This window comes from Ictalurus furcatus, chromosome 28 (genome assembly GCF_023375685.1).
Source record: "Ictalurus furcatus strain D&B chromosome 28, Billie_1.0, whole genome shotgun sequence".
NCBI lineage: Eukaryota > Metazoa > Chordata > Actinopteri > Siluriformes > Ictaluridae > Ictalurus > Ictalurus furcatus.
In genome coordinates, this window is record NC_071282.1 from 8525619 (window position 1) to 8541184 (window position 15566).

The window sequence follows — 15566 nt, forward strand, 5'->3', positions numbered from 1 at the left end:
TTTTGTGTTCAGGCAGATGATACTGACGGCTGCGTACCACCACCCATGGAGTTGTCTCTGTGTGGTGGTCTATGAGATTAGTGCAAGTGGGTAGAAGTGAGAACACAACGGAGGTGGTCTTTATAAGGGACCAGGATGGATTGAGTTGCTGCTTTTAGATTTACCTCCTGTTCTAACTCTTCCCCCTGTGGAACCACCATTTCCAAAGCCACAGGAACCGCCTCCCACCATGGTTTCAGGACGTTAAGGTGGTATACCGGTCATGACCCTATCGGTTTGTCTTACCTCATAGTCAACATCCCCAACCCGCCATCTGACCTCAAAGGGCCCTCACCACTTGGCAAGTAATTGAGAGCTCAACATGGGTAGTAATTGTCTTACCTCATAGTCAACATCCCCAACCCGCCATCTGACCTCAAAGGGCCCTCACCACTTGGCAAGTAATTGAGAGCTCAACATGGGTAGTAAAATGAGCACTTTATTTCCTGGTGTAAACTCTCATAGCCGAGTAGCAAATTCTCCTGGGTTATGTGTCTTAAAGTGTGGAGTTTTGCTTGCAGGTCAAGAATATATTGAATTTCACTTTTACTGTTAGAAGGTCCCTCCTCCCAATTTTCCCGAATTATGTCAAGCACCCTACAAGGCTTTTGCCCATATAATAACTCAAATTGGGCAAATACTGTGGAGGCTCTCGTATTGCAAATAATAAGGGCTATAGCCACTTATCTCAATTCTGCACATCGTCATGAACAAACTTATGAATAATGTTTGATTAAATTGCTCAACCAGCCCATCCATTTGCAGATGATAAATGCTGGGGCAAATCGATTTAATCCCCAACAATTCGTAAACCTTGTGTAGTGTTTGTGATATGAAAGTCGTGCCCTGATCAATCAGGATCTCTTTCCGGATCCCGACTCGGGAGGTAACTCAGAAGAGTGCCTCCGCAACATTATGTGTGGAGATATTGCGGAGAGGCAACGCTTCCCGGTATCACATTGTGTAATCCACTAGAACTATCAGAAAGCAATGCCCTTGTGCAGTCCAATCTTGTGGCCCAACGAGGTCCATGCCAATTCTTTTTAAGGGGACGTCAATTAATGGAGTGGGTGCAACATCACTTTGGGGTGGCTAGTGGATTCACCAGCTGACATTCATGACGTGTTGTGCACTACTTGCAACATCGCCGTGAATGCCTGGCCAATTGAAGCGGTACCTGAAGCGGGCCAGTGTATTACAGATGTGGCCTTTAAGAATGTGCATTTTTTTTTTCCCACACGCTTCATCCCATGTGATCATGCAGTACCCTGCAGGCACACTTCTTAGAATTTAAATTTATTTGTTGTGCTTTACACAATAACCACCAGGTGGTGCATGGAACAACATAATGTAGCTGAACACAGTACAATAAATAAATGGAATCTGTGGTCGAATGATTCACCTAAAAATATTACGTTTCTCATTAAAACTTATGATAAATATAGGCAAGTTTCTAATTACAAGATTGAATTATATAAAGTGAGTGTGATTGAGTCAGATAGTGTAGGTACAATAACTATAGTACTTATTATAGTACTTATTATAATTATAGTACTATAATTAACGTGGCTAAAACATGTGTGCTAGATTAGCGCAGTGGTAGCATACAGGGTATAGTACACCAGCAACTGGGGTTTGAGCTAGTGATGTCATTTGAGAACAAGTCAGCTCTTCTTTAAGTGAACAATGGGAACCACCTCCTGTCTGAGAGTTGATTTTGTTTTTTTGTAAATTAATACAAGACAGAATAATAGGATGATCTTTTCGCCACACTGAATGGCCACGCGCCTTCCATGTATTGACTGACTGTTGTGTTGACTTGTACGTGCGTGTGACAAATCACATGTGATAACATTCTCCATTTTCATACATAAATGGATTTTAATAACAGACAACATAAAGGCAAAATTTGTATGGTAAAAATATCATATGGAGCAGGGTCAACTGACAACCTTCACAGCCATATTAGAATTGTACATCCAACAGTGCAGTGTGTGATTTATTTGGAATGGTTTGTGTTTTGAATAGTTCAATATATATATAAAACGTTCAATACACGTGTAATAATGTTTGATGTTTTTATGCTAAACATAATTCACAATTATGCACTTCAGACCGGTAGCCTTAACTTCACATCTGATGAAGTGCATGGAGAGAATTGTACTGTGACAGCTGCGGACCCTAGTGAGCTCAGAGCTAGACCACCTATAGTTTGCTTACCGACCAGGCATGGGGGTTGAGGACGCCATTATTTACCTGATGCACAGATCACTTCTACGCCTGGAGAATACTGGGAGCACTGTGAGGATCATGTTTTTTCATTTCTCCAGTGCTTTCAACACAATTCAGCCAATACTACTTAGGGGGAAACGCTTGGGAGCTGGAGTTGATCGCCACCTGGCTGCATGGATCACCAACTATCTTACTGACAGACCATAGTATGTGAGGCTCCAGGACTGTATGTCTGATGTGGTGGTCAGCAGCATGGGAGCACCACAGGGTACAGTGCTTGCTCCATTTCTCTTCACCCTGTACAAAGCGGACTTCAGACATAACACTAACAGCTGCCACATGCAGAAGTTCTCTGAATACGGTCATTGTTGGACGAGTATCAGAGGAGAACAGTCAGGAGGTCATCGCGGACTTTGTCAATTGGTGTGAATGATACCACCTCTGCCTCAACGCCAGCAAGACAAAGGAGATGGTAGTCGACCTCTGCAGAAGGCCAACCCGGTCTACGCCGGTGAGCATCCAGAGTATGGACATCGAAAGGGTGGAGATATATAAATTCCTGGGTGTTCACCTCAACAATAAACTGGACTGGTCCACAAACAGAGATGTCCTGTACAAAAAGAGCCAAAGTTGTCTCCACCTGCGAGGAGACTGAGGTCTTTTGGTGTGTGCAGGACCCTGCATAAAACTTTCTATGACACTGTGGTAGCATCTGCTATCTTATATGCAGTAGTTTCCTGGGGAGTTGGGAGCACAGAGAGGGACAGGAAACATCTCAACAAACTGGTTAACAGGGCTAGCTCTGTCTTGGTCTACCCTCTGGACAGCCTAGAGGTGGTAGGGGAGAGGCGGATGTCCGCTAAGATGGTGTCTATCATGAGCAATTCCTGTCACCCCCTGTATGAGATACTGGGGTCCCTGAGCAGCTCCTTCAGCAGCAGACTGCTGCACCCTCAGTGCAAGAAAGGTCCTTCATCCCTATAGCAGTCAGACTCTTTAATGCAACAACAACATAATGTAGAACTGTTAGCTGTTTTTTTTGCATCATCAACCCACACATTATTATTATTTGTTGCTCACCCTTCTATTGTTAACTGCACAATAATCCATTTATCCACTCATGTATATAAACAAGGTGTTACACATCTGTATATACATTGAGGTGTCCATAGTCTATACATATTACCATTATTACTATTTTTTAAATACTCTAATTCTTATTTTTCTATTCCTATTGTGTATATATAAATTGTTAGATACTTTATATAAATTCTATTCCTATTTAATGTGTATTCTTTCCTGTCTGTTTTTTGTGTAACTGAGCTGCTGTAACGAGGGAATTTCCCCAGTGTGGGATCAATAAATGTTATCCTTATCCTTAAAGGTTTAATATAATTACATTGAAGAATTTAAGTGATATATGTGCACACGTATTAATCATAGGTTAAAATATTGCTAAATTTGGCTGAATTATAAAAGCCAGAAGTGAATGCGGACACAACAACCACTCACCTATTTAACGCCTCAGTTCTGGAGAGGGGGAAGAAGCAACTGTGTCGATGGAGGCAGGACACACATATGCACACACACATGCACAGTTCTCCATGTAGTCTGAAATTCAGGATTTTCCCTTCATTTTAATTAGATCCTAAGTAACTAGTAACTTGCTACTTGAGTAGTGTCACGATTCCCCCTTTAAGCAGCGTGCTCTAAGCGCGAATGCGCGAGCACCTGCTTTTCCGTTGTTGACCGTAATGACATCTGGACACGTGCGTTTTGTTTTCTGTCACAAATCGTGACGGAGCAGAGATAGGACGGATGCAAGTGCAGTATGAACGGTTGTTTATTAGAAAGGGAGACAGGCAGACAAATCCAAAACCTGATCCAAAACGTAATCCAAAAACATGCAAGAGGTCAGGCGATTGGCAAACAGGCATACACGGGGCAAGGCAGGAATCTAGGTTGATAAACAAAACAAGAAACGAACTATGACGAGGGACTGGAAGCGGATAATCCAGCGCGAACTAACTTTAAACATGAACTGTGACTATGACTATGACTACGACTACGACTACGACTACGACACGAACTAAACTAACGCTAAGGTATTATTATTATTAATCTTCCGCGTTGAGTGCTGTGAGGCGCGCGGTATATATGCGGACATAATCAGCGTCTAAACTGCTTGCAGCTGAGAGCAATACAGACCCACGTGAAATCCCAGCCAATGACAGAACAGGGAGGAGACATGACAGAAACATAAACAAAACACACGTGTCCAGATGTCATTACGGTCAACAACGGAAAAGCAGGTGCTCGCGCATTCGCGCTTAGAGCACGCTGCTTAAAGGGGGAATCGTGACAGAACCCGACCCCCCCCCCCAAAGGCACTACTCCCGGAGTGCCATGAGTCATCCCATTTAATTGGCGGACCCGGCCCCCTGGACTGAATGTCCCAGGCAGAGCCAGGAAACTGCACGGTGTTCTTGGCGGCGCAGGGAAGCGGAGCGACGTCCTCGGCGTAGCAGGGAAGCAGAGCGACATCCACAGCCGGGCAGGCAGTCTGAGCAAAGTCCTCAGCGGAGCATGAAGGCAGAGCGACGACCACAGCAGGGCAGGCAGGCTGAGCGAAGTCCTCGGCGGAGCATGAAGGCAGAGCGACGTCCTCGGCGGAGCATGAAGGCAGAGCGACGTCCACAGCCGGGCAGGCAGGCTGAGCGAAGTCCTCGGCGGAGCATGAAGGCAGAGCGATGACCACAGCCGGGCAGGCAGGCTGAGCGAAGTCCTCGGCGGAGCATGAAGGCAGAGCGACACCCACAGCAGGGCAGGCAGACTGAGCGAAGTCCTCGGCTGAGCATGAAGACAGAGCGAAGTCCCCTGTAAGGCCAGGGAGAGAAGCGTGGGTCTCCTTGAAGCAGTAGGGGGGAACGACGTTTGCCATGGAGCCGGAAGGCTGAGCGACGACCTCAGCTGAACAGGCGGGGTGAGCGACGACCTCGGCTGAACAGGCGGGGTGAGCGACGACCTCGGCTGAACAGGCGGGCTGAGCGACGACCTCGGCTGAACAGGCGGGCTGAGCGACGACCTCGGCTGAACAGGCGGGCTGAGCGACGACCTCGGCTGAACAGGCGGGCTGAGCGACGACCTCGGCTGAACAGGCGGGCTGAGCGACGACCTCGGCTGAACAGGCGGGCTGAGCGACGACCTCGGCTGAACAGGCGGGCTGAGCGACGACCTCGGCTGAACAGGCGGGCTGAGCGACGACCTCGGCTGAACAGGCGGGCTGAGCGACGTCCACAGCTGAACAGGCGGGCTGAGCGACGTCCACAGCTGAACAGGGAGGCTGAGCGACGTCCACAGCTGAACAGGGAGGCTGAGCGACGTCCACAGCTGAACAGGGAGGCTGAGGCTCTGAGGTCACCAGGTGAACCTTGGGCATGGGCAGCATTTGGTCATTAGGCTGAGATATTAGCAGAGCTTGGTCAAATGGATCTGCAGGCTTGGACGTGAGCTCAGAGACTGGAGGCTTGGCTCGGACGTCAGAGACTGGAGACTTGGCTCGGACGTCAGGGACTGGAGACTTGGCTCGGACGTCAGGGACTGGAGACTTGGCTCGGACGTCAGGGACTGGAGACTTGGCTCGGACGTCAGGGACTGGAGACTTGGCTCGGACCTCAGGGACTGGAGACTTGGCTCGGACCTCAGGGACTGGAGACTTGGCTCGGACCTCAGGGACTGGAGGCTTGACTCGGATCTCAGGGACTGGAGACTTGGCTCGGACCTCAGGGACTGGAGGCTTGACTTGGATCTCAGGGACTGGAGGCTTGACTTGGACTTGGACCTTAGGGACTTGAGACTTGAATTGGATTTTAGAGACTGGAGGCTTGACTTGGACTTCAGAGACTGGAGGCTTGACTTGGACCTCAGGGACTGGAGGCTTGACTTGAACTTGGACCTTAGGGACTTGAGACTTGACTTGGATTTCAGAGACTGGAGGCTTGACTTGGACTTGGACCTTAGGGACTTGAGACTTAACTTGGATTTCAGAGTTGAGCTCTGCATGAAGTTGCCTGTAGTAGTGGGTAAACGGCAGGGCAGGTTCGCCTGCCAGACTTACCCCCCTGAGAAGTTGTTCTAGCTCGTCCTTCGCCTCCGGACTCCCGAATCGCATCATGAATTCCCCCACAAACTGTTCTACACTGTCCAGGTTCCTACAGTGCTTATCCAGTTTGAGCTGCACCCATTGACGGGCCGGTCCAAAGAACCGGGACCACATGAATCGGAGCCATTGCTTCTCCTCTGGCTTAGGGTCTAACAGGCTGGCGAAATAGTATTGACAGTCTACCAGAAAATATTCAGGGGCACCGAAAAATCCATCAAATGGATCAGGAAGCTCCATAAATGTCCATTGTGGGAAGTGGACAGAGTCCATAGCGGGGACGGTTGGCGTCGACTTCCGGGTTCTGCATCTCCTCCGTTCTCCTGCTGCATCCATGTTTTGGCGGAAGATATATATTTATATATATATATAAATATCTTTATATATATATTTGGTGCGGTATATATGCGGACATAATCAGCGTCTAAACTGCTTGCAGCTGAGAGCAATACAGACCCACGTGAAATCCCAGCCAATGACAGAACAGGGAGGAGACATGACAGAAACATAAACAAAACACACGTGTCCAGATGTCATTACGGTCAACAACGGAAAAGCAGGTGCTCGCGCATTCGCGCTTAGAGCACGCTGCTTAAAGGGGGAATCGTGACAAGTAGTCTTTTCATTGTATACTTTATTACTCTTACTCAACTAATTATTAACATTATTACTTTTACTGTTACTTGAGTAATTATTTTTATAAGTAGTTTTACTTGTACTTGAGTAAATTTTTTGGCTACTCTACCCACCTCTGCATATAGCTGTGTATTCGTATCATTTTGTGCAGATGCAGGTTGTAATATTGTGTTTATGTTGTGTATGAATTTGTTTAATCTTTTATACAATGCGTTTGGGTGACTTAATTAACCACTAATAAAATGCATTTGTTTACTGGTTTTCATTCACTCAGCTCAAGCAGGTCATTCCTGCTGATATCTATATTACTACTTTGTTGATGTCTATATTACTATGGGAGACTTAGTTTGTGACAGGTCAGCGAACAAACACGCTGATGCTGCTGCAAATTCGGCTTCGTGCTGGCTACTCTCTTTCTCTCCCAAGGTGCTCATCTCTCTCCCTTTCATCCTCGCATTTTCTCACTGAAACACAAAATTCATTAATAGAATTCCCCCACGTGTGCGTTCGTCACCACTCTCCTTTTCCGGCTCCTCCCTGCATTCACATACCAGTGCTTGAGCACGCACCCACTTCCACAAAGACCTAAAACATCAGATTTTCACAAGCCCTAAAAGTACATGAAGGTACCAAGTTAAACAATTGAGACAAAAATATTATACTTGGTCATTTATTTGTTGAGAAAAATGATCCAATAATACATATGTGTGAGTGCCAAAAGTATGTGAGCCTTTGCTTCTAGTAAATGGTAAATGGCCTGCACCTTAGCGATTCTACATACGCTTTACACTGTTTCTCATTCACCCATTCACACACATACACACACACACCAATGGCAGCAGAACTGCCATGCAAGGTGCTAGACTGCCATCAGGAGCAACTTGAGATTCAGTGTCTTGCCCAAAGACACTTCGGCATGCGGAGTCATGTGGGCTGGGAATTGAACCACCAACCCTACTTAGGTACCCTACGCTACCACCAACCCTACTTAGGTACTCTATACTTACCACCTGAACCACAGCCACAGTAAATTTTTGAGTTTGTTTTGTCAATATGGCTGTATCCTCTGTTCGGATATATTTTAAGTCTGTTTCATGTTTTGTTTTCCTGTCTATAACCCCCCATAATCTACTTTACATTTGTTTGTTACTATACTGAGCTCAGTGGCAGAGACGTCCACTCAAGATTTTTCCACAGGTAGAAAAACATATATTTATCAATAATAAATGTATTATTTGTTGTTTGTCTCTGTAGTCGAATCGAGCACCTGAAATCCCAGAATGATCTGTTAACCATCACGCTGGAGGAATGTAAGAGCAATGCAGAGAGGATGAGTATGCTGATGGGCAAATATGAGTCCAACACTACAGCTCTGCGGCTGGCTCTGCATTACAGGTATAAACACACAGTCATAACCAACCTCCTGCCAAACACACAATAGAACAGTCACCTGCAAATGCACAGGATAATCTGTGGGAGGTTGGAATGGTAACAGCTAGGTCATACCTTTACTGGAGTGTTAATGTTAGTTGAACATAAAGAATAATCACAAGAGACACGCATCATTCATAGATTCATCTTTTAGTAAAATATTTTGCCCCCATTTTGCATCCATCAAGTTCTTGTGAAAACCCCCTATTTTGCTTGTTAAGTCTTCTTTTCTGTACATGTGAAAAAAATGCTATATAAATAAAATGTATTGCTATTATCATCATGAGGATCATCTGTAGCCACTAGGAGAAAATAATCACATGGCTGTTGTTTGAGATGTGTATGAGTGCTGACTGAGCACATTGAGCATGCTCTCTGAATGGATTCTTACAGCACATAACTCCTTCAGCATGCATACAGATGAGCTTAGTCCTAGGAGTGTGTATCATGAGAGATTTCTAGCTGATTCTCTGACATGATGTGGCTGCCATTGTATTTGTAATGTTTGTATGTATGTGATACAAATGTGTGTGCGTGTGTTCTTTACTGACCCTCTAATAGATCATGCTTTTCAAAGACTTACTGGGAGGATTCACCCTGATGAGAAAGAAACATTAACAGATTTTTTAAATCACAAACAAATGTGTTTTATCTGACTTTTGTTTCTGCAAGTCTAATGTGGTGAATGACATGAATTCTTTCCCTGGTGAAGAAAAACTCTTTCACAACAATTCAAGTCAATTCAGTTTTATTTATATAGCACTTTTAACAATGGACATTATCCCAAAGCAGCTTTACAGACATATATGAATTCAGGATATAGATTTAAAATCCTGAATTTATACGTCTCTGTAAAGCTGCTTTGGGACAATGTCCACTGTTAAAAGCGCTATATAAATAAAATGAATTGAACAACAACAGTTGGAAAGAACAAGAACAGCCTCCAGGAGGTACAGTAGGCATATCTCTGTAAAAGTAAACAATCAAGAGAAGGCTTCACCAGAGTAAATATAGAAGTTTTAGCACAAGATGTAACCATTGGTAAGCCTCAAACCAGAAAGACCACATTAGAGTTCTGGAACAACATCCTATGCAAAGATGAGACAAAGATTGGCTTATACCAGAATGATAAAAAGAGAAGAGTATGAAGAAGGTGAGGAACTGCTCATGATCTGAAGCATACCATCTCATCTTATGGCATGGACATGTATGGCTGCCACTCGAATTGGTTCCCTGGTATGTAGTGATTATGTGACTACTGACAAAAGCAGAAGGACGAATTCTGACGCTATATTATCTGCTCAAATTCAGCCAAATGTTTCAAAAACCAATTGGCCAGTGCTTCACAGTGCAGATGGACAATGACTCATCTGAAGACTAAAGACAGCTGTAGTGAAGGTCTGGCAGAGCATCACTAGGGAAGAAACACAGCACCATTCAGGCAGTCATTGACCTAGAACATACAAAAAGTGCTGTAATTTTACACTGTTCACCCAATTTGTACCCTGATGTTAAGCTGAGCTCAAATGATATTTGGTATTTAATTTCAACTCCAATATACTGTGGTAGACAGTTTAAGAACTTTGTCAATGTCCAAATATTTATGACCTATTTATGACCTTATAATGCAAATATAATGCCAATGTTCACTATTGAATTCACAAATTGGATTCAGTTTGTGTGTTCACCTGGTTGTTTGTGTGGCCAGAAATTAACACATCTGCACCATGGCTGTAGCACACAGGGGGTGTGACATTTAAAATTGTATTGTATTTTTTTTTTAACTGGTTTTGGTCTGAAATTGGGTTAGCATCACCACCTGAAATACAAGTTATATTTACAATTACAATACACAAGTAAACTAAAGCAGTAAGTGGGTATGACTAATGGTTGGACATTCAGGTAGTTTCTCGACAGAATGGTGGTTATGATGGGCTGCATATAAATTGCTGAGAATATGACAAATAATGTGTACATTTTATACATATGCAGTCAGATATTGAAATCCCACTCAAGTCCAAATGAAAGTTAGTTTATTCATTAGTACTAGCAGTTAGCTAGCTGGCTAGCTATTTGGGCAGAAGGGTGTGAAGGTGCTCCTTTCAGCATTCATGTGAATTTATAGATTTTGGCATTTTTAATCAGGGTAAAGGTGCAGAGGTTTTCTTGTTTTAATAATCTCTTAGGCATTAAACATATTCAACAATTTTTTATTCTATATAGATTTTTTTATTGTATAAAATTAGATTCAGTTGCAATTCAGTTGATAGTTTTTTTTTTAGTTGTTTGTGTGTTATTGCAGTGAGCAGTGTATAGAGGCCTATGAGCTACTGCTGGCTCTGGCAGAGACGGAACAGGGTCTGCTGCTGGGCCAGTATAGAGTGGCTAGAGTCAGCACTGTAGGTAAGTATATATAGTATGTGTAGTACACACAAATAAAGGACTTATAGTGGTTTAAAGCAGTTGTCAGATATTGTTTAGTATGCAGTGACTTCTTCATGGTACAGTTTTATGGAAATAGAATAGTCTTAATATGAATACCTTTTATAAAATCTGATTCAGAAATACATATGCTAATTCACATTTGCAAAAAACATGAATATATTGGCAAACAGCAATCCACACATTCATAACCTCATTCATATTCAGAAAATATGATTTAAAAATGCATGAATAAATTTACATTCACAAAGTACGATTCACAAATGCAAAGCACAATTCATAAATAAACAACTGTGTTTGTGTGTTTCTGATTGTGTTTACATTTATGAATTAATTGTTGAATCTGCTTTTGCAAATCTTCATGTGTGTGTTTATCGCTTTGGATTTGTGTGTGCCTATATTGAGAATTTCCTGCCAGTCTCCAATTCACACATATATACACACTACCGGTCAAAAGTTTGGAGACACTTGACTGAAATGTTTCTCATGATCTTAAAAACCTTTTGATCTGAAAGTGTATGATTAAATGTTTGAAATCAGTGCTGTAGGCAAAAATATAATTGTGCCAACATATTAATTCCTTTCATTAGAAAACTAACATTTTTATTTACAAAAGAAATTATTTTTTTTAAATGGATGACTTGGAGCGAAATATTCCAAAAAGCAGCCAATAAGTGTCCAGCACAGGTGGGAACTCCTTTAATACTGTTTAAAAAGCATCTCAGGGTGATTCCTGAAGAAATTGGTTGAGAAAATGCCAAGAATAAATTATAGGCAAAAAGGGTTAAATTATTCTGATTTATTTTAGATTTTTTTTTTATCACAACATAATTCCCACAGTTCCATTTGTGTTCTTCCAGAGTTTTGATAACTTGTGTATTAAAACTTGTGATGACTTGTGTTTGTTTGTGTGTGTGTATGTGTATATATATGTATGTTTATGTAAAGTGTGTGTGTGTGTGTGTATATATATATATATATATATATATATATATATATATATATATATATATATATATATATATATATATATACATACATACACACACACACACACACACACACACACACACACACACACAGTATCTCACAAAAGTGAGTACACCCCTCACATTTTTGTAAATATTTGATGATATCTTTTCATGTGACAACACTGAAGAAATGACACTTTGCTACAATGTAAAGTAGTGAGTGTACAGCTTGTGTAACAGTAAATTTGCTGTCCCCTCAAAATAACTCAACACACAGACATTAATGTCTAAACCACTGGCAACAAAAGTGAGTACACCCCTAAGTGAAAATGTCCAAATTGGGCCCAATTAGCCATTTTCCCTCCCCGGTGTCATGTAACTTGTTAGTGTTACAAGGTCTCAGGTGTGAATGGGGAGCAGGTGTGTTAAATTTGGTGTCATCGCTCTCACACTCCCTCATATTAGTCACTGGAAGTTCAACATGGCACCTCATGGCAAAGAACTCTCTGAGGATCTGAAAAAAAGAATTGTTGCTCTACATAAAGATGGCCTAGGCTATAAGAAGATTGCCAAGACCCTGACACTGAGCTGCAGCACGGTGGCCAAGACCATACAGCGGTTTAACAGGACAGGTTCCACTCAGAACAGGCCTCGCCATGGTCGACCAAAGAAGTTGAATGCAGGTGCTCAGCGTCATATCCAGAGGTTGTCTTTGGGGGAAATAGACGTATGAGTGCTGCCAGCATTGCTGCAGAGGTTGAAGGGGTGGGGGGTCAGTCTGTCAGTGCTCAGACCATACGCTGCACACTGCATCAAATTGGTCTGCATGGCTGTCGTCCCAGAAGGAAGCCTCTTCTAAAGATGATGCACAAGAAAGCCCGCAAACAGTTTGCTGAAGACAAGCAGACTAAGGACATGGATTACTGGAACCATGTCCTGTGGCCTGATGAGACCAAGATAAACTTATTTGGTTCAGATGGTGTCAAGCGTGTGTGGCGGCAACCAGGTGAGGAGTACAAAGACAAGTGTGTCTTGCTTACAGTCAAGCATGGTGGTGGGAATGTCATGGTCTGGGGCTGCATGAGTGCTGCCGGCACTGGGGAGCTACAGTTCATTGAGGGAACCATAAATGCCAACATGTACTGTGACATACTGAGGCAGCATGATAACGACCCCAAACACACAGGGTGAAGGTGATGGACTGGCCAAGCATGTCTCCAGACCTAAACCCTATTGAGCATCTGTGGGGCATCCTCAAATGGAAGGTGGAGGAGCACAAGGTCTCTAACATCCACCAGCTCCGTGATGTCGTCATGGAGGAGTGGAAGAGGACTCCAGTGGCAATCTGTGAAGCTCTGGTGAACTCCATGCCCAAGACGGTTAAGGCAGTGCTGGAAAATAATGATGTCCACACAAAATATTGACACTTTGGGCCCAATTTGGACATTTTCACTTAGGGGTGTACTCACTTTTGTTGCCAGCGGTTTAGACATTAATGGCTGTGTGTTGAGTTATTTTGAGGGGACAGCAAATTTACACTGTGACACAAGCTGTACACTCACTACTTTACATTGTAGCAAAGTGTCACTTCTTCAGTGTTGTCATATGAAAAGATATAATCAAATATTTACAAAAATGTGAGGGGTGTACTCACTTTTGTGAGATACTGTATATGTGTGTGTATATATATATATATATATATATATATATATATATATATATATATATATATATATATATATATATATATAAAAAATATGTGTATATATATAATATGTGTATATACACACACACACATACATACACACTTTACATAGACATACATACATACATACATACATACATACATATATATAAGTACGTTCGCCTCACACCTCCAGGGTCTGGGGTTCGAGTCCCGCTGGGGCCATGTGTGTGCGGAGTTTGCATGTTCTCCCCGTGCTGCTGGGGTTTTTTCCGGGTACTCCGGTTTCCTCCCCAGTCCAAAGACATGCATGGTAGGCGGATTGGCGTGTCTAAAGTGTGGCTAAAAGAAGATACTCTGTGAAGCTGAAAAATAAGTTTTCAGCTAACGACCCTGCATCAGTGTGGAGTGGCATAAAACAGCTTACAAATTACAAGACTCCTACCCCCAACCCTGTGGTGGACCACCAACTGGCTGATGACCTGAATGTGTTCTATTGTAGATTTGAAAGACCCAACTTCACACCCTACACCTGCTCTGACCTTCACTTCACACAAACACCAACACCTCCTGAAACCACCTCCACCACCCTCCCAGTATTCAACCTGCATTTAAGATCTGTGAAGAAGAAGTATGCCGTGTCTTTTGTAAACAAAGGATTAGGAAAGTTTCAGGCCTAGATGGTGTTTCACCCACATGTCTCAGATCATGTGCTAACCAGCTGGCCCCCATCTTCAATAGATGGGGGCCAGCTGTATATGTGTGTGTGTGTGTGTGTGTGTGTGTGTGTATATATATATATATAATGTGTGTGTGTGTATATATATGTATGTATGTATGTATATGTATATAGATAGTGTGAATGTGAATTAGCTTACGTATTTGTGAATCGGATTTTATAAATGTATTCATTTTGAGATAATTCCATATCTCCATTCCATTGAGGCCAAACCTTTACATACACCTAGGCTAAACATTTTCCAGATTAGTTTTTCACAACTCACACATTTTATGTTACCATAAATATTTCAATTTGCTGTCAATTAGGAGATCTACTTTGTTCATCTCAGAAGTAATTTTAAAACAGTATTTTAGAGACAGATTTATTTCAGCTTTAATTCACTATATCAGAATTCCAGTGGCTCAAGAGTTTACAGACATTCTCTTCTGAAACTATTGGAAAGGCAAGGCCAATTAATTTGTTTGTGCTGTACACAAAATACATTTGGATTAGGGATAAAATGATGGATGTGAGACAAGTGTTTAGGATTTCAGTTTGTATTTCCTGGTATTTACATCTAGATGTGTTAAACAACATAAAACATGGAACCACCCGATTTTTAGGTAAGCAAAAGTATAAGAATAGATCATTCTTTAAGTAAATTAAATTAAATAACACTTAATATTTGTTTGAATATCCTTTGCTTGCATTAACTTTATCAAGCCTGTGACTCACTGACATCACCAAATTGTTTGTTTCTTCTTTCATGATGCTTTTCCAGGCTTTTACTGCAGCCTCTTTCAGTTGTTGTTTGCCTTGGGGGTTTCTCCCTTCAGTATCCTCTTCGGGAGGTGAAATGCATGCTCAATTAAGTTAAGCTCTGGTAATTGACTTGGCCAGTCTAAAAAACCTTCCACTTTTCCCCTTGATAAAGTACTTTGTTGAGTTGGAAGTGTGTTTTGGTTCATGTCCTGTTGCATGATAAAGTTCTTCCTGATTAATTTGGATGCATTTCTCTGTAAATTGGCAGACAAATGTTCCTGTAGACTACTTTATTCATTCTGCTGCTACAATCATGAGTTACATTTTTTAGTTACATATTTTGGATCATGAGTAGATCACCCCCCTTTCTATCACTTTGGTAGAGGTTAATCTTGGTCCCAGAACTTCTGTGGCTCATCTCTGTATTTATTTGTAAATTCCAATCTGGCTTTCCAATTCTTATTGCTTATGAGTGGATTGTATCTTGTG

The 15566-nt window shown here is 42.4% G+C and overlaps 1 protein-coding gene across 4 annotated transcripts in view; it reads left to right on the forward strand.

The window, feature by feature from the left end:
- The window catches only part of mcc (MCC regulator of WNT signaling pathway), a 155665-nt gene that overhangs the window by 106069 nt on the left and 34030 nt on the right, over positions 1–15566 (forward strand). For all 4 annotated transcript variants that reach the window (XM_053618037.1, XM_053618035.1, XM_053618039.1 and 1 more), the window contains 2 exons: positions 8321–8461; positions 10800–10900. In XM_053618037.1, coding sequence (XP_053474012.1) covers positions 8321–8461; positions 10800–10900 — 242 coding nt within the window. The remainder of the gene's footprint in view (positions 1–8320; positions 8462–10799; positions 10901–15566) is intronic.